Raw genomic sequence first — 20369 nt, 5'->3', positions numbered from 1 at the left:
TGGAGTTTGCGCTGTTGGCGCAGTGAGGGCCATGGCTGCTATGGAGCATAAAGGGGAAAGACAAAAAAATAATAATACTTCACCCTCACTGAAGTATATTGGCAATCAAGTATATTGGCAATAGTTCACCCTCACTGAAGTATATTGGCAATCATTGGCAGTCAGCCTTGCAGACTGACACTGTTATCCATGTAACAGGGTCAGACTGCAAGGCGGTAACAAACCACCCAAAGGCAGGACAAACCTAACGCAATTACCAATGACATCAAAGGATTTTTCAAAGGCAAGCCCATGAGCGAGTGAAAGTGATGGGCATAAGTCTAAAAAATCAGCTTCAAGGTTTCCTTTTAGGCACTTCTCCAGCACAGAATTGTGTCCAGCAGGGGACACCATTCCCCCTATAACTGTGAAGGGACCCAATTCAAGATGAGTGAGTCCCCTGGAAAATCTGGAAATATGGCCCCTAATTCTTCACTCATGTTAGCAGCTCCCTTATAGTTATAAAAAGGACTGTAGGTCTAGAGGGGTGAACATGCATAGTAGGAGTTGCAGGGGCCTACGTTATGCACTGATACATGTCAATACCCATGCCAACAAAAGCTCAAACATTATAATTATTGCAACCTGTCTTTCCTAATGCTGCAAGCTTTTCAGAGATTTGCAGGTGACTATATCAGCTTAGAAGTGTGGTGAGGCTTCTGCTGTGTTCAGTGGAGCAGTTGGGAAAAGAAGCAAGGGACTTAGCTGCAAGGAAAAAAGTTGGAGTGTGAAACAAATATGTTGTGTTCAGATGGGAGGCCCGTGGGGCCACTCAAGTTAGAGCAGTTGGGAGAGACACATTTCTATCTGCCTTGAGCTGCTGTGCTAGCTAAGGCTCAACGAATAAAAGCAGGTGGGACAAAATCAAAGCTGTGTAAAGTATCCTGTACCCAATGGTAGTGCATTGGAGGGATTTGTGGTTGTCCCGTCACTTTCCTCTTTCACTAGCACACTTTGATGGTGATAAAAATGGGGAGGCCAGCTCAGGTAAGTGAGCAGATGACCCAGAGCTGCAGTGAATGCTTCAAAAGGGAGATGGAAAAACTGTCTAGTTAACTGGTTCCAAGAGCCTTCCCTAAACAGTAGGAAGGTTCCAAATACCACAATGCTTTTCTTTTAGTGACATCAGACCTACTTTGTGAAGGCTTCCATTGTGTTCTCGATCTTCTCCCCGGCACCTAGAACATATGGACATAAAAAGATGAGTGTCATGGGTGCAAACCTAGAAGACAATGCTATAATCCCAAAATAGTTCAGAATCACACAATGACGTGTAAATTGGTGTTAGTGTGCTGCTGTCTGACAATTTCCCAGTTACCTTAAGACCTGTGTAAATCCAGGAAAGCCCCAAAATGAACCAGAAAGTCAAAGACATCCTCAGATCGCAGTGTGCACGACATGAAGCTTCAAAAGTATTCTTGACTACTGGCCTGTTTCTTTTCCCTTCATCATATTCATAAGTCAAGTCCTCGATTACATCGGCTGAGTTTGAGATTAACACATTTCTAACTGCCTTCTCTGCTTTTTGTTTGCTTGCCAGAATTGACTCCCTTAAGACATGAGGATTCGTCCTGCAGCTATTGACTTAGATCTTTTTGCCAATACGGGCACTTATTCTCAACGTTTGAGGCATGGAAGTATTTTGACTTTTCAAAAAAGATCTACTTTCAAAATTATAGGCAGATAATGTTATGACTGAGTACGCTGGGAGTAGAGCCCCTGTGTTAATTAGCCTGTATTAACTAGGTTGAGCTGTACCATCAAAGAAGAGTGCTATGAAAAGGAGTCAGAAGATGAACAATGGGGCAGATTTACAAGAAAGTGGTGCATAGGTCCCGATGCTCCACTTTTCTTGTGTTCACCTACCGCCACCTAACGACACCATGGTTGCGCCGTATTTGTAATACGGTGCAACATGGCGGTTTTTAGCACAATAGCGTCAACATTTGTTATGCTATTGTGGCGCTTTGCTGCACTAGTGTCAACAAAAGCACAGGGGGGCTCATAAGTCAATATGGATGCATAATTTGAATGTCTGCTCTGAGCAGGCGTTAAAAATGACAGAAAAAATAGTGCAGTGAAATGTTGTAAATTTCAGTGCACCATTTTTTCGGGCCTCCCTACATCGAAATGCCTCCCCACATACATTATGCCTGACGCAGGCATAATGTGGCAGAAGGGTTTACAAAGTGGCACAATGCATGCATTGTAAATACAGTGCAGGAGAAAGGCCTCCTTAACGCCACCTTAGCGTAAAATTAAATGATCCTAGGGCAGTGCAAGGGGCTTGTAAATATGCCCCTTTGTGTTTTAAGTAGTGAGTTTAAAAGGCATACACAGCAAAATAGTGCATAGTAAATACTTTTGTCCAATGACCAGTATTTTCATTGCATATATGACAGCCTGTGTGCGTATGTCTTTACTTTGTGAACAAAAATCTTCAACTTGTAAGTTACCATGACAGCAAAGTAAAGCAAACCAACATGCAAGGGTGAGTGATGAATAGCACTGTGTCTTAATGACCTATTAAGTCATCCAAACATTAGCTAAACCAAAAAGCCATAACCCAGCAAATTAAAATGTTGTTCTGTCGTCAAAGTAACAAAAGCATTCTGTGATGACCCTTTACCATACTTAATGGGCACACAAATCGGGCAATATAATCATGCACGGAGTGCAATGGCCTTAATTGACGGCACATCCAAGGAATTGCAAATAAAGAAAATCCCATAGAAGCCAACGGCTGGAGAGGGCTGAGACAAAGCACTCTCTCTGTGCTATGTTTTTAAGAACTGATGATGTGGTCCGGCAGCTGCTGAGGATGTCCAAAGCCAGACCTAAAAAAGATGCTGCCTATAATATGCGGAAGGGCATTTGTAGGGATCTGCTCTGGCAGGGCCGGAGCAGTTCACGTCTGAGGATGTTGTGTATTGATGTTTTCGGTGAAACAGCACATTGAGTTGTGACCAGGCTGTGGGCAGGAACGTGTGCACTGGACAGTGGAGTACAAAACAATGTAGCCCTACAGTGCTAAATGTGGTGGGGGCCTTTGACATTCGAGAATCGCACACGCACATGGTCCGTAGTTTGAAGAATTCCCACAGCAGCGGCGGCAGGTAACTAAGTTACACCACTGGCAACAGATCCACCAGAACACTAGAGATTTTTCTTATGGGACAGTGCTGCGAGCTGTTTGCCTAAATCAATTGTATTGTATTTATTTATTTATTGTACAGTTTGTAATGTACAATGTCAAGCCATTAGCTTACTTCCAAACGCTAGCACATGTTTTACATGTACATAGTTAATAGAGGATGTAGGGAGTACCAGGGTCTATTCGGATTGGTGGTAGACAGCAATATGGTCTTCTTTTCCTACCCCATGACTAGACAATGATCAATTGAAGGCAAGTGTTTGGTTTTCAGTGTACCGCAGTGAAGCACCAATGCATCAGTGAAGGCATGAGCGCTGGTGTTGGAAGTGTCACCCTGAGCATCAGGCAGCCAATCGGAAGATGCTTAGATGTAAGTACAACCAGAACACACGGACACCAGACTTCAGGAGGTGGAGAAGTAAGCAGGAACAAAGAACGTCCTGAACTGTGACCTTCATGAAGGCAGATGTAGGTGGCAGGTGAGGATGGTGAAAAGAAGAAATAGAGAAAGGGGCATATCATAGCTAGCGAGATAGCATCTGTGAGCTTTACACTGCCCAAGAAGCATTGTGGTGTATCTAACTCAAAAATATGTGATGCTTCCTGGGGATCTGGAACTGGTAAGATGAGGGTTGGCTGTGGGGTGATACATGTTCCAGTGGAAGAGAAGGTGGGTAAAGTTATGAAATGTAACCAGCCTGCCACGTGGCATTAATATATAGAACCATGTGCCATCCCATATGTAAATAAGGGACATAGGACCAGATGTAGCAAAGGTTTTTGCCCATTCTGTGTCTATGGGAAAAAGTGTTCGTGCACATGGCCCTTAGTTATGTTTTAACATCACTGATTGCATAGCCACTCAATACCAGGAGTCAATTGGCCTCTTCCTACTACTATCTCAAACTGAGATAACAACAGAGCTCTCATCATGCCAGCATCTTCTGACAGTGTGTGCTGGAATCTCATCGCTGAAAGACACTGAGACGATCAACATGCCTATTTCAGAGATCAGCTTGCCCTACAGGTTCACAGCTTTAAAACCTGGAGGTACCAGCTCAGCTTTTTATACTTTCAAGGTTGACTGATGAATGACTCTTTATTGTTTAGTTAGTTAAAACCAGAACAATATTACAAATCCAACAATAAAACCATGACACTTTTCCTCTTGGAGTAAAAGGGTATAAAAGTAGCCGTTAAGATCTGTCGAAGTGATATATAGTACAAACAGAATTAGATTACTTGGTTATTTAATTAGGTGCTCCGTCAGTAATAAAACCCATAGGACTGTGTTTTTTAAATCAAATCAGTGTTGCTGAAGAATCGGTTACATTATTTCAAATGACGTAAATGTTATTGACTGCTCACGTAGCATTAGACTTCCAAAGGATGCCAGTCAAACTAATTCTACTCTACCGAGGATGCTAGTTGTTCCAGTTTTGCTATCATGATCACAACCTTTGCATGTATCTGCGGGGATATAATTAATTTACAATTTAATTGTGTGTCTTCCGGTTTAAGGCTACAAATAATTGCTGACCTGCACGTGCGAACCCCTCTATCCAGAACCATTTTTTTCAATAAAGCAGCCAATGCTTGCTTTACCATGGGACAGATAGAACTTAAATGTATAAAATCCTCTTTTCCGGATCCACATACTATGCAATATATTGGGCCCTTATATTTCCGGGGGCGCAAGTCTGCTAGGGCTGGAAGGTAACCGAAGCATAGTGCCATCAGTTTTCGCTAGAATGAAGGTGAAAATGTCTGGGTTAGGTATTGAGCGGGTTTCATCATGTCATAGTTATTGATGACCATCCAGGCATGTGATCGTTTGCTGAAGATGATCTTGTCGTCCATGAAGTTTTGCAGCTCTGTTAGCTGCTTTCTTAAAGATTGAAAAGGGTAAATTATGTTCTCAGAACTCAAGCATGGTCATCTGTTTCAACACAGAAAAAATATATTTATGATGGCTAGGTAAGAGATCGTTAGCTAAGGCTGACCACAGACCATTTTTTTTAGTAGATTGCTCTGCGTCACTCTTATTTTGTACTAAGCTTTTATTGCTGCCATTTTGTTCACAGCAACTGGGCATTAAGGATGAATTCCAGAAGGATTTGTGCAGGGGAGGCATTTTTGGGAAGCCGAATACTACCTTGTACATTTTAGTTTTCAGAGAGACCAAGGGTGATGCATCCAACCCATGCAAAGGAGCACTTGCATATGCTATTGTCGTAAGAAATTTGGCTGCTATGATGGTCAGGAGAGGCTTAAATGTGCGTCTATACAGTCTTTTGCGCAGAGTACAAGATGCATGGGTTAGCACATTTGCTTTCTTAGCTATGTAATGATTACGCTCCAAGAAGTTTAGCTTGTTATCCAGATAGAGCCCCAGGTATTTATAGTAGTTGAATTCTTCTAGGAGTTCGGCATCCAGGTGAATCTTAGATGGCTGTGCAGCACCCTTTGAGATTGCCATTGTTTTTGATTTGGTGGTGTTTATTTCTAGGTTGTTTGCTTTCACATAATTCTTTAATCCGGTGATTGATCTCTGCATGCCTATGTTGGTAAGGCTCAACAGTACAAAGTTGTCTGTGTAAGCAAGATGAGATAAAGTAAAGGAGCCTAAACGTGGTTGAATGCGAGTTTATACCATCTAACCTAGCGGATAGGTCTGCCAAAAGCAGATTAAAAAGGAGAGGAGCCAGCACACATCCTTGTTTAAACCCCTATTCAGTTGGAATTTTCCTTGATAACCTGGAGCCGTCGCTCATTTGACCTGGAATCATGTGTTTGTATAGAGATCTTCAGTTGCTCGCAAAAATGTGGCGGGAATACTCATCTACTTTAGCTTCCATCATAATGTCCCTCGATCAACTTGGTCAAATGCTGATTTGAAGTCAATAAAGCAAAGATACAATTTTCTCCTTGTTGCTTTCATTTGTCAGCCAGCAATATGAATGCAAGAATGTTAGTGGACCTGTGAAAGCCCCTTCTGAATCCTGTGTGGTTAACTGGCACCAGTTTGTTTATGTTCGATCATTACGTTAGTTCTTGTAGGATCAGAGAGGCGTAGTACTTAGCTTCGGCGTCGATTAATGAAATGAGCCTGTAATTTGCTGGAACTAATCTGTCACCCCCTTTGAAATTTGGGTGTATTATTGACTCTCTCCAACTCTTTGGAATGGACCCTTCGACTTCTCTGTATAAAGGTGATAGGACGCTTGCCCAATACTGAGGGTCCATTTTAAATATTGCCTGTGGAGTGCCATTTGGGCCTGGGGCTCCATCGGACCTCCCCTCCTTTATTATACCTTCTACCTCTTTAGGAGAGTAAGATGCACTGAGGAAAATGTCTTGTGCTCTGCCAGTCATGTAGCTTATCTCTGTGCCATTCCACATGCTGGTTATTTGGCTGTACGATTTATGTGCCAATTCGGTTACCTCAATAGCAGAGTTTTGTTGGTTTAATGACCTTGGCAACTCTGGGCCAAGGTTATTAGAAAATGCGCTGGTCAAATGCATAACCCAAGATTCTTCTGAGACGTTTGAACTATTTGTTAACTTGGGGGAATCCTTCTATGGTGTTTACAGTCTCCCAGAACGAGCTAGTATTTGCTTTCTTTGAGTTGTAGATGAGCTTTGACCAAAATGCCTCATTCCTAAGCCTCTGATCTTCCCAAACCTGTTTTTTTGTATTGCTTCCTGATCTGTTTTATTGACTCACATGTTTTTTTTTAGCGTTTGCTGTCTTAGATCTGATGATTGCCTTTTTGAGCTCTGTCTTTAAAGTTTGGCTTCTTTGCAAAAGGATTGGAGTGTGCCTACTGGCTTGCCGATGTTTTACAGGTGGAGCGTTTTATAGCACGGTTGTAAGAAAGGTATTTCGTCATTCCTTGTGGCTAGCTGTTGATGGCCAAGTTTGTTCTAGCAGGTTCTTAACCCAGCTCAACAGTCCAGCTATTGTGTCACTAGTCCACTTTAGCCTTTTTAAGTTAGTTGTTTTTAGAAGACCATTGTCAACTGGTGCTTGGTCGTGCTTCAGGAGACTTAGATTAAAAGTGATTTGCTGGAGTGCATGGTCACTTGTTGTGGTATACACAATCTGAAATTTGCTTAAATGTGGCCTTAACGCAAGTGATAGGGCTGTGTAGTCCAGATGTGAAGGAGTCTTTGGCCTGTAATAGGTATAGCATGGGGGGGGAGATTTGTCCTGCGTCCTTAAGTCAATTACCCTCAGCTCTAGGTGCTCCAATGAGATGTATGTAGCCAACCAATGGCAGTGGCTCCAGCAGACAAGTTTCGTGTAATGCAATTATGTCATATGTCTGCCACTTATAAGGAAACATTCCATCTTGCATTACCATTTTGGTGCCAGAACTGTTCCATGAGAGGAGACAGAAAAGTCCTCTGATTTTTTACCCCATCCCATGTGTTCACAGTCACCTTCATTTTGATGGATTGAGTGCTGTATCTAACCAAGCTCATTGGTTTTGGCAAGGGACGGCAACTGATGCTGGTTCTGCTGCATCTTCAGAGCTGACTGATGAACCTCTTGCGGCCTGTCGAATCACGTAAACTGGCGTAAGTTTGGAGGTGTGTTTTGGTGATAGAGTCAGAGGGGAAGGATAGCGAGGCGCTTTTTGTTCTGAAATGATAATGCCCCATGAGTCGAACTGATCGGCACATGCTAAGATTGAATGGGCTATAGCTTTTGATCACCATTGTCTAAGTGTCTATCCCACGGTAATAGGGTCTTTGCTTGATCGAAATCTGACTGAGACTAAATCCATAAGTTCACCACAATATGTTGCCTCTATTTAGGGTGTTGCGATGGCTCTGCTGGATGTATTGAGGTTTCATGAGAGCACAAGTATTGGGGGCACCCTTGCAGGTGAGTGTTCCATACTCGGGGTTGTGAGTCTTGGTTCTGGCTTCCCCTTTCTTAGCTTAAGTGATGTTCCTACTTCAGAGGCATGAGGCCCTGGTTCGTTGTCCTCTTTGCTGCCGATTTGAGGGGCTACTCTTTTGTTCAATTGCAGAGCCTTTTGGGTGTCCTGCTGAGAGCCAGAGGAGGTGGTTTTTCGAAGCTGGGGTGTCTTTGGCTGTGGGTTACTACTTGCAGCAGGACCATTAAATCTTACCACCAACCTGGGAATTAAATTGCTTGAGGTGTTTGCTATGCAAACTGTTCTTCCTCCTCTTTGTGGGGGTTGCAGAGAAGATAAACTATTCCTACTTTTGGCTAGGCTGTTGTGTTGTGACAGTTGAGGCGCTGCTTGCTTCCTTAATTGGGCTGCTGCTTTTATCCCGTAATACTTGCAATCAGTTGTAGTTATTTTAGAGAGAGGTTTATGTCTTGGCTGCTAGGATCGCCCTGGGTTTCTATTTGGCCACTACTGCTACTTGTGAAGTTGCAGCCACTATTGGGGCAAACTGAGCTAATAGTTGTGGTGTCCTCTCTTCAAACTGTGCTTGATTGCTGGAATCATTCAAAAATTCAATTTGAGCTTGAGCTACTGCTGCTGCATACAAAGAGGTGGCCTCTTCTGAAAATGTACGAGTTGATGACAGTGATGTCCTCTCTGCTGGGTGTTCAAGCTGATCAATTGGTGTGGGAATTAATGCCGATTTGGTGTCCATACAGGCTTGTTTTTCTATTCTGCTTTACTGCAAATATTGGAAATGCTCTTGATGATACTTCATTGATCTGATGGTGGTTTTTGTTCCTGGCCTTCCTTGCTCGCTTCCTCTGGCGCTTGGCTAGTCTATCTGCACTAGGTTCATTGGAGTTGGTAGTATTTGTTAGTAGCTCACTTACCACTAAGGCTGCGTTGTTGGGCTTTTTTTGGCTTGCCACGATAGATGGATTAATTTGTGTTTGGAACTGTAGTTTAGTTGGTGGCTTTTGAGTCGGGCGGCAGGCACTTGGCTTTTGCTACTGCTGGATACTTCATTTGGAATGGTAGATTTTCTTTGATCAAAGGTGCTTGCCAGGATAGCAGGTAGGGTGCTTAATTTATCAATAATCGGACCGCATGTGCCGGAAAATTGGAAAGGGGTATTAAAATCTTGAACCTGCGTTTTTAAACTGGTTAGTTTCCCCAACTTGGCACTTATGTCCGCTATGTGCATTGCCACTACGTTCATGAGACCAATTTGGATGTCCAGGTTATTTGACTGCATATTAAGCTCCTGTATTGATGCTTGTATTATGTTAAATAATGAGCTGTAATGTTTCAATAAGCTCTCCGATGTTCCCAGAGTAGGAGTGCTGTAATGCTGGCGGGGGTGGGTTGAGGGGCCAGGCTCCCCACTCTTATTTGGGTAGTTGCAGGGAGAGCTAAACGTTTGAGGTGATTCTGTCTTTTGTAACTGTTGCTGCTCATATGTTAAATGGAGCAGGGGGTAGAAGTTGTAGGTACTGCTTGGGTGCCTTGTTTGGTTAGACTTAACAGAGCGATTACTGGTTGTTGTAGATGTTGAGCGCAAGAAGAGTGCTCCAAGTTAATCGTGCTAACCTCCATTGCTTTAATCAGGTTGGAGTTGCTCGAAAACTAGACTAAGAGGGGCCAAGATTTGTCCGGTGCTCCCTGTTGATCCCTTTGATGGTCGGGAGAGCTGTCTGTCATTACATACGAGCTGTTTAAAGGTGCATCAATTGAAGAGGGCTGAAGACTGTGTGAGACATGCACCTGAGCTTGTACTTTGATTGTTTTTGGCATAGGTGCATTAGAGCTATTGCTTGGGGACAAGGTGGTTGCAATTGGAATTTTACCTTCGGCCATGGGGAAATCCTGCTTTGAAACCTAGCTTTGGGTTTTGAGTTGAGATTGTAGGAAGGCCTATAGCCGATTAGGTAGTTTAATAGATAGCTGCTGCTGGGTCTTTAAGAAATGTAACCTTTTGATTGATGGTGCCTTTGCGGAAAGAGTTTTGTATTGGGGACACCAAAATGTTTGTCACTGCCTTAAAGTTTTTAATTTAATGTATTTTATTGTTCATACTTTTGAATCGTTTAGGCAGGCCTGCTGTGTTACTCACCCTGATCTTATACTTAGGCATGTTAGTTTTAAAATAGCTAAAGTAAGTTTGATTAAACTTTATTGGCTTGCTGACCCTCCTCTATGTTCTATTTTGTTGTTGCTGATTGCTTGCTGGGCCACTATTTGTTGTCTGAGCTGTTCCACTCAACAGTTCCAAAGGTCCTGCTGTGTGGTGAAGGTAAAACCGATTGATAGCAGGGCAGGTTAGAAGATTGAGGAAGCGAGCAAGGCACTACAGGCTACCCCCAAGCCTCAACCCGGACTAACCGAGTCGCTCACGCTTGTGGTATCCCCTGGAGGCTCACATTAGCAGCGGTTGAAAAGGGGGAGAGCAGTAGAGGGCAGTAGGAGCGACTAAGTGCAATGAAGTGTGATGAAGTGGTGGCACTGTTGTGCGGTGCCAGTGGGCGGTGGGCAGCAAAGGAGGGAGTGGAGCGATGTATGGTAGGTGGCAAGAGGTTCACCATGCCCGAGCAGGAGCACCGCAAGTGTCGAATCGGAGGGCTGGAGGTGGGCCGGTTGGGTGGCCATGCCAGGTGCCTGCACAGAGGTCCCTGGCCGCTTCTGACTGTGCTGTGTCGCACAGCCATGCGACACGCGCAGCCCTGTTACCTGGCTTCCAGTTAGCGCCACCTGCTTTGCCCTGCGACTCCTGTCAGCTGTACTCCGCTGCGACGCTCTCCACTCCTGCAATGCTCCTGCTTCCCTGCTATGCACTTTGAGTTGTAATTCGAGAACAGAAACAAAAAGGAATTCAATAGAGCTCTTAAGATGCTTCATTTGAGTTAGTGAACTTAATCAAGAAAGGGTAACGTTTCAAAAAATGAAATTGAAAGCAAAATTTAGGACTGAATTTAGGAGGGAAACATCCTTTTTTACGACTTTTTTTTTACGAAAGTCGTGGTTAACGAAAGCGCAACAACGCTTTTTTTAACCACGACTCCGTTTTTTTGTGCCTTAACTACGTATGTTCAGAACAACGAACATGCATGGTTAAGGTACAAAGAAGGGAGTTGGCGAAGGAGGACGACGCAGGTGACAAGGGGTTGACTAAGGTAAGTGGTGGGTTTAGGTTTTGGGGAGGGGGTGGTGGGGTGAGGGGTTTTAGGTTTTGGGGTGGGGTTGGGGGGGTGGGGCGTTTTTGGTTTTGGGGAGGGGGTGGGGGGTTAGGGGGTTTTAGGTTTTGGGGTGGGGTTGGGGGGATGGGGCATTTTTGGTTTTGGGAGGGGGTGGGGGTTAGGGGGTTTTAGGTTTTGGGGTGGGGTTGGGGGGGTGGGGCGTTTTTGTTTTTTGGGAGGGGTTGGGGGGTTTTAGGTTTTGGGGTGGGGTTGGGGGGGTGGGGCGTTTTTGGTTTTGGGGAGGGGGTGGGGGGTTAGGGGGTTTTAGGTTTTGGGGTGGGGTTGGGGGTAGGGCGTTTTTGGTTTTGGGGAGGGGGTGGGGGTTTTGGGGTGGGGTTGGGGGGGTGGGGCGTTTTTGGTTTTGGGGAGGGGGTGGGGGGTTAGGGGGTTTTAGGTTTTGGGGTGGGGTTGGGGGGTGGGGTGAGGGATGTAGGGTGAATGGTGCCTATTAGTAATGGTTTTATCAGGAATGCCTTTACAACAAAATATCGTTGTTAAGGCATTCATGGTAAAATCATTAGTAGTAAGAACGAGGTCGGTGTTCCGACCTCGTTGTTAAGGTTAGTAGTTGTTTTTAAGTCAGTGTTCCGTCGTATAATCAATTTAGGAAGAGTGGTGCTGCATCCAATGCAGTGCCACTTTTCTTACGTGCCCCTGGGCCCCCCTAACGCCACCATGTGTGCGCCGTATTTATGATACAGTGCACCATGGTGGTGTTAGGAACAATAGCATACAAATAATTTACGCTATTGTGGCACTTTGCTTCAATAGCATCAAAAATGTTGACGCTTGTGGAGCAAAGTGCAAGGAGGCCCATTGATTACAATGGGTGCATCCTTTTAACACCTGCTTTCAACTGGTATTAAAAATGACGCCAAAAATGGCACAGTGAAATCTTGCGGGCCTCCTCGCGCCAGAACGCCAACTTTGCAGACATTATGCATGGCTTATGCATAATGTGGTGCAAAAGGGTACAGAGTGGAGCAATGTGTGCATTGCACCACTTTGTAAATATGGTGCAGGGAAAAGACCACCTTAGCGTAAAAAAAATGATGCTCAAGTGGCGCAAGGGGCTCTTAAATCTGCCCCTTAATATCACAAAACTCAATAGAGACTCTCTGCTGCTACGCTGCTACGCTGCTACTTAATTGAGTTCAGTAACATCACTTCCTATAAACTGCCTCAAGGCCCTTGAAATAAAATGTGCCCTACAAATACTCTCTATAGCACCTGAACAACCCAAGCACTCATATAAACTTCTGAACTGGAGCAGCTGTGTACTCTACACAGAACACATGTGCATCAGCACGAACAACTTAATCCTGAGGAGCACTACAAAGGTGCTAGATTTGTGGGAAACACGATTGTAAAAGCCAGAACGATGAGAAGGACATCAACATGTAATTGGGGCGTACCAGCCAAAGTGCTGTTTAATTACTTTTCACATTAATAATTTCTACTCATTACGATGTTCCTAAAATCACGTGATTTTGGTTATTCTCAGAGGTTGAGGTTAGAACTCAAGCCTGCTGGTTCCCTGGTGAAACATAGTGCATTTGAATGTAGCAATCTTATAGGAGATAGGGTGCATGCTGCCTTTCCCCGCTCCGCTGCATTTTCCCAACCGTAACAAAATGCAAATTCCAACATTCAGTACAGTACATTTTAAAAATGAAAATGCAGGTTATTTACACAATTGTGAAGTATAAGCCTGAAAGTAAATATTGTATTTTCTGCAGCATTTATATAGCGCTTACTCCCCCTGTGTTGGGCTCCGAAGTGATTGTCTACATGAGTAGCACGCAACACCATGTAGGGTGTGTGGCTGGAACAATGTTGTTTTTTGTTTTTATCCTATGTGGGAAGTGTTTCCATGTTGTGCATGATGACCACTGAGGTGTGGTTATCGTTTTATAGGATGCAGTACAATGCAGTAAACTTGATGATGAGGTTTGAGAGAGAGGTGCATAGTTTTATGGTTTTCAGGATGCTGGTAGCTTTGAACAGCACTGCATGTCCTTTCATGATATTTCTTATGATTATAGTCTGCTTAGCTGCTTACTGCACTGGTTTGTCCAACCTGAGATTTTGGGCCATATTTATCAAAGTTTTGTGTCACCTTTGCACTATGCACTGCAAACTAAGGGAAACACAAAACCTAGATGAGATTTACCAGGCCCTGCGGTCCTTGTTAAATCTGGAGTAACGCAAGACAGTGCAACTCACTGCCTTTGTTACTCTGCCTCATATTACTGGTACCTATGTAATAAAATGGAAATATCCCCAAGTATACCAGGAAACATTTTAATATCTGGATTGCTGCTTTAATATCCAATAGAAATGTATTTAAGAACTCCTATATAAGGTTGAGTCCGCCATGGTGGTATTCATCTATCATGATGTAGATAGGTGCCTATGATGAAGCTAGGCAAGTTAAGTTGTGGGTGAGGTGTCTATTCCCAAATCTCTTTTGAACCTACATAAGGGGTTGACCACTAATTGAGACCTGGTTGCTCATGTGTGTTTAGAGGCATATTTATGAGGGGTTTGTGCCATCCTTGCGCAGTGCAACATAGTACATTCATGGCACAAACCTCTAAGTCATATTTTTTAAGCCATGCAAAGACACTATGTGTGGCTTTGAATGGCTTCAAAAATATGGAGTAGGACAACGTAGCGCAAATTGCTATGTTGCCTTACTCTGCACTAGGAAGGCGTATGATGGGCGTTGTGTGGGTGTTCCCACGCAACTCCATTGGCTTTTGACACATTCTCAGATTTACCAACAATGTGAACCTCGGAATGTGCAAAAATCCTACGCCTCCCCAGGTGAGGCATAATGAGGGGAAATATCTTTATTTCTACTCGTTTTTTCATCTTTCTATGCATTCTGCTGCACACCTAGAAAGAGTAAAATTATTTTCAGGATTGTTATTGTGCAAGGAGGTGCCCCTTCCTGCACAAAAACAATCCTGCATGCAATGTAGGCACCTTTGCACCATGGTGCAAAGGTGTCTGCATTGGTGCTAGGCAGCCAAAAGGGCAGGAGCGCAGGAGGAAAGGACAGGAATGTGCCTCATTGGATAAATACGGCACATTCCTGCCCTTTCCCTGTGATGCAGGGCAGCGCTGCCTTGCACCACAAATCCCATAAATCTGCCTCTTAGTGTTTAAATCTTGGGAGGACATGACCAGGCCCATCCCTTCCTCTCTGTGTAGCTAAAGATTTATATGGACCAGTGCTTAATTTGTGCCAGTGTTTGGCAGGGCTCAACACCAGCGCTACTTTTTATATTACACCACATGCTGGTGCTGTCTGTCGATTTTTAAACAGAGCATATCAATAGGGTTTTAACAGTTCAATATACAATAAACAAACAATACCAATGTGCACAGGTCATAGATCTGGGCAACCTGGATAGTCCAAATTGTCACATTTGTATGAGTGTGATGGTTAGCAAGTAGCCTTGGTACTGAAATTTGGCAGCGCTGGTACAGACCCTATGTGGTACAAGCTGCCTTGGCCACCTGAGAAACATCCTGGGCCCTTACACTTATTCCCACCCCATCTGGATCCCTGTGAAATATCCAGTTAGATTTATTTCAGCACTCCCTCTTTCGTTCCTTTAACAACGAGGTTGAGTCCGCCCAGGTAGTACTACCTTACCTGGGTGGGGCTAGGTGGTCAAATGATGAAGCATGACACTATTATTTGTGTGAGACCACCTAGTCCGTAAAAGGAACTCCCTCTTGGAGACACAGCCACTACCATAAACACTCTCTACACACAGCCCTTATATGAATTACGTGCCGAGTCAGCACCACTAGTTGAGGGCCTACTAATCCAGTTTTACCCTCATTTGATCACCAAACACCTCCAGTGGTATATGGATGTGCCCTTACACTTATCTTCTTACAAATTAAGTATTGCATATGCTCCTGCCTTGGAAACTACAAACATACATGTCTACCCTGGCCTCTAAAATTGGAGGACTGTACTCGAGATGAGAAAATACATCTAGGAGACACCCTGTTAATGATACAAAGGGTACCTTCTGTTTTTCATGTATTTTTTTATACAAAAATATTCTCCCTCAGATGCCTGCAGGCACTGGAGGAGCACAGGTATGATAATTAGCTTCAAAGAACTCAAAAGGTATTTTCAAGTACAATTGTAAAATAAAAGCTGCATGCAAAATTTGCAAAAAGAAAAGGGCAGAAGCTGCGGAAAAATATTAAAATTAGTGGAACTATTTAAAATACAAAATAAAGGCAGTGGACCCCAGTTTATTTTATTTTCCGATTATTTTAACCTTTGAGATGCAGCTCTGCTGTGTCTTTGTGGAGTGCAGAGTGGAGTACTCGTATTGCTGCTCCTCTTACTACTCTACAGGCTAAGGCCAGGCCTGGTCAGATGGAATTCTTAATCTGCCCTGTGTATGAGTCGCTGACATGGAAATGCAGCATTAGGGGGCATTGAATGAGGTCAAGTCAAAGGCAGACAAACATTGGCAAATTTAATAGGTCTCACCTATACAAGAGCTATTTGCTTTGGCAGAGTATTTTGTCATGTTGTACACCAGTGTGATTACTGTTCAGCATGACTAGAAATTAGTGGACTGGAGTGGGGGAGTACAGTGTTGTAGAGTGGATTTATTGGTGTGTCGTAGAATGGAGCAGGGGGAGTAGAGTTCAGAGGTTTAGTGGCAGAGAGAGTCGCGGAGTGTAGTGGGGTGGAGTAGGCTGGAGTGGATTGAGATAGTGGGGTGGATTGGATTGGACTTGAGTTGGGTGGATTGGATTGGGGTAAAGTGGGGTGGATTGAGTGGAGTGGATTGGAGTGGGGTGAATTGAGTGGAGTAGATTGGAGTGGGGTGGATTGAAATGGGGACCAGTGGATGGGATTGGGTGGATTCGAGAGGGGTGGATTAGATTGGATTGGGGAGGGTAATTTGGATTGGCGTGATAGGGCTGGGGTGGGGTGAACTGGGGTGGGGTGGGGTGGGGTGGAATGGATTAGAGTGGAGTGGATTAGATTGGATTGAAGTGGGCGGATTAGATTAGAGTGGGGTGGGGTGGGGTGGATTGTAGTAGGGTAGATTGGATTGGGGTGGGCTTGATGGTTTGGATTGGGGCAGACTGGATGGATTGGAGTGGGATGTACTGAACTGGGATGGGTGGGGGAGATTGGATCAGGATAGAGTGGGTGGATTGGAGTAGAGTGGGGTGGGTTGGAGTGAGTGGGGTGGATTGGATTGGAGTGTGGTGGGCTGCAGTGGGATGGACTGGATTGAAGTGGGGTGGGATGGATTGAATTGGGGTGGGATGTGTTGGATTTGATTGAGGGGGTGGGGTGTGTTGGATTGGACTGGTGTGGTTTGGAGTGGGGTGATTGGATTGAAGTGGGGTGTACCGGAGTGTGATGGAGTGGATGGATTGGATTGGACTGAACTGGGGTGAGGTGGGCTGGTGCGGATTGGAGTGGAGTGGAGTGGGGTGGATTGGAGTGGGGTAGGCTGGACTGATTGGATTGGAGTGCTGTGGACTGAACTGGGATGAGGTGGAGTAGATTGGGGTAGAAAGCGGTGGATTAGAGTGGAATGGAATGAAATGGGTGGGGTGGGGTGGATTGGAGTGGGGTGGACTGGAGGGGTGGATTGGATTGGGGTGGGTTGAGTTGGATTAGGGTAGATTGGAGTGGGGTGGATTGGACTTGAGTGGATTACACTGAGGCGAGGTAGATGGGACTGGCATGGGGTGAATTGGACTGTAGTGGGGTGGATCGGCTTGGGGTGTATCGGATTGGGGTGGGGTGGAGTTGAGTGGATTGCAGTGAGGTGGATTTCTTTTAGTAGGATTGATTTGACTGAGTGTGGTGGATTAGGGTGGGGTGGATTGGATTGAGTATGGTGGATTGGATTGGGGTGGTTTTGATGGGTGTGGGGTAGATTTAATTGGTGTGGGTGGATTGGATTGCATTGGGTTGGGGTGGATTGGAGTGGGTGGGGTAGATTAGAGAAGAGTGGATTGTGGTGGATTGGATAAGAGTGGGTTGGATTGGATTGAAGTGGGGTGGATTGGATTGGAGTGGGTGGATTGGATTGGTGTGGGGTGGATTGATTGGAGAGGGGTGTACTGGATTGAGGTGGGGTAGATTAAGGTGGTTTGGAGTGGGATGGATTAGACCAGAGTAGGATCGATCAATGTGGACTGGATTGGACTGGAGTGAGGTGGATTAAAGTTAATTGTATTGGAGTGGGGTGGATTGGATTGGAATGAGGTGGAATGGATAGCAGTGGATTGGATTTGATTGGGGTGGGGTGGGTTGGATTGGAGTGTGGTGGGATGGACTGGAGTGCGGTTGGTTGGATTGAAGTGGGGTGGATCGGAAAGGAGTGGGGTGTATTGGACTGGAGTGGGGTGGACTGGACAGGACTGGGGTGGATTGGAATAGGGTGTATTGGACCGGAGTGGGGCAGATGGACTGGAGTGGATTGGGGTTGGGTAAAGTTGAGTGGATTGGATTGGGGAGCGGTGTATTGGATTTCAGTGGGGTGGATTGGACTGGGCTGGATTGGAATGGATTGGATTTGGGGTAGATTGGATTGGAATGGGGTGGGTTTAATTGGATTGGAGTTTGGTGTGATGGATTGGAGTGGGGTTGGTTGGACTGGAGTGGGGTGGATTGGACACGAGCGGGGTGGATTGGACTGAAGTGGGATGGATTGAAGTGGGTCGGATTGGACTGGATTGGGGCAGAGGGATTGTAGGGGATCGGGGTTGCAGTGGATAGGAATGGGGTAAACTGTACTGGACTTGAGTGGGTTAAATTGGACTGGGCTGGATTGAGGTGGATTAGATTTGTGTGGGGTGGACTGTGATGGATTGGAGTGGGGTAAAACGGGATGGAGTGGGGTGGATTGGATTTGGGTTAGGTGAGATGAATTGGATTGGAGTGGGGCAGATTGTTTTGGATTGGAGTGGGTTGTTTGGAGTGAGACAGATTGGACTGGGGTAGATTGAATTGATTGGAGTGGGGCAGGTTGTTTTGGATTGAAGTGGGATATATTGGAGTAGGGGAAATTGTTCTGAATTGGAGTGGGGCAGATTGTTTTCGATTGGAATAGAATGGGGCAGATTGGAGTCGGACTCATTGGAGTGGGACAAATTGTTTTGGATTAAAGTGGGGGAGACTGTAGTTGGGCAGATTGTTCTGGACTAGATTTGGGTAGATTGGAGTAGAGCAGAATGTATTAGGGCGGATTGCAGTGGGGTGGATTGGAGTGGGGTGAATGGGGTTGGTGTGGTGTGGGGTGGATTGGATTGGAGAGGGGTGGATTGGATGGGAATGTGTTGATTGGAGTGGGGTGAATAGGGATGGAGTGGGGTGGATTGGATTGGAGTGGGGCAAGTTGGATTGGGGTGGATTGGAGTGAGACAGATTGTTTTGGATTAAAGTGGGGCAGATTAGAGTGAGGTGGGCGGCTGGAGTTGGGCAGATTGTTTTGGACTGGAGTGGCGCAGATTGTTTTGGATTGCAGTGGGGCAGATTGGAGTGGGGCAGATTGTTTTAGATTGGAGTAACGCAGATTGCAGTGGGGCAGATTGCTTTGGATTGGGGCAGAGTGGAGTGGGGCAGATTGTCTGGATTGGAGTTGGGCAGTTTGGAGTAGGGTAAAGAGGATAGATGGGAGTGGAAAATAATTTTGGATTGGAATGGGGCATATTGTTTTGGAGTGGAGTAGTGGAACAGATTGTTTTTATTAGAGTGGGGTGAATTGTTGTGGGCAGATTGATTGGGATGTGTTGGGAGGATTGGAGTGGGGAGGAGTGGGTTAGAATGGATTTGATTGGGTGAATGATTTGGATTGCAGTGGGGTGGATTGGTGTGCGGTAAAGTGGGGTTGAGTTGGTGGATTGGGATTTTCTGCATGATTATGTGTTAAAGCATCATTTCAGAAATTACACATAATAAAAAACAATGTTGCTTTGCAATATTTTGAACAAGTTAATTATCATCTTTTCAGAAGCGCGCCCGTGAGTAAAAACAAAAGAAAGCATGAGTGGAAGGTGAGAAAAGAATGCTTGGCAAAATAAAAGAAAGTTCCCTTTAAAAACGAAAACTTTGCAATTTTGTTTGTCCTGCTGGTCTCATTTTTGCCAGTCACAAGCCTTCTGTTTGCAGGGCACTAGTAGTTAAAAAGAACAAAACAGTACCTCAATCATGTCGGGAGCAGAGGACTGGCACTAATTAAGTTGAATTAATCAGTGCTTAGTCCCTGCTCTACACAGAGGATTAGAAATTATGCCAGGCCTGCTTTGACAATTTACTAGGCTGTAAAAAAGTGTGTCACGCAAACCATCAAATGGGCAGCGACAGGCAGGCTCCAAGCCCCTCGCTGTACACAACTAAGTCTCGCAAGCAAGACACATGCACTAGCGTATGCACTCACAGGCTTGATCCTGAAAGGTACTTTATTTCAGCCGAAGGCCACAAGAGTCATACAAAAACAACATACATAAAAAGTGCAATTCATTCCAATAAAAAATGTATACATGCAAACAACATGGTTGAAATAAGACATGGGAATGGTGGATCATACAAGTACGAAGGAACCTCCGACAAAAAACTATCTTGGTTCGTCATGGTAGTGGGAAACAACCGAAGCTAATGCTGAACTGGGACCCAGCCACGTCCCTACAACATCGCACATTATAATCCCGAAGTTCCCCGACAGGTTTTAAAGGCCAAGCACAATATCCCATCAATGGTTTCCCAGGCAGTAGGGTTATAACATATGTAGGAAGTTGGCTCTGTATGCACTATTTCAAAGTAAGGAATAGTATGCACAGAGTCCAAGGGTTCCCCTTAGAGGTAAGATAGTGGCAAAAAGAGATAATACTAATGCTCTATTTTGTGGTAGTGTGGTCGAGCAGTAGGCTTATCAAAGGAGTATTGTTAAGCATTTGTTGTACATACACACAGGCAATAAATGAGGAACACACACTCAG

General features: G+C 44.8%; 1 protein-coding gene across 2 annotated transcripts in view; it reads right to left on the bottom strand.

Moving 5' to 3' along the window:
- The window catches only part of GDPD3 (glycerophosphodiester phosphodiesterase domain containing 3), a 148944-nt gene that overhangs the window by 90823 nt on the left and 37752 nt on the right, over positions 1 to 20369 (bottom strand). For both annotated transcript variants that reach the window (XM_069244061.1, XM_069244060.1), the window contains exon 2: positions 1175 to 1217. In XM_069244061.1, the coding sequence (XP_069100162.1) occupies positions 1175 to 1217 (43 nt within the window). The remainder of the gene's footprint in view (positions 1 to 1174; positions 1218 to 20369) is intronic.

The sequence above is a fragment of the Pleurodeles waltl genome, chromosome 7 (assembly GCF_031143425.1).
Source record: "Pleurodeles waltl isolate 20211129_DDA chromosome 7, aPleWal1.hap1.20221129, whole genome shotgun sequence".
Classification (NCBI taxonomy): Eukaryota; Metazoa; Chordata; class Amphibia; order Caudata; family Salamandridae; genus Pleurodeles; species Pleurodeles waltl.
Note: the sequence above shows the minus strand (reverse complement) of the source record. Positions and strands in the feature narration are given on the sequence as shown.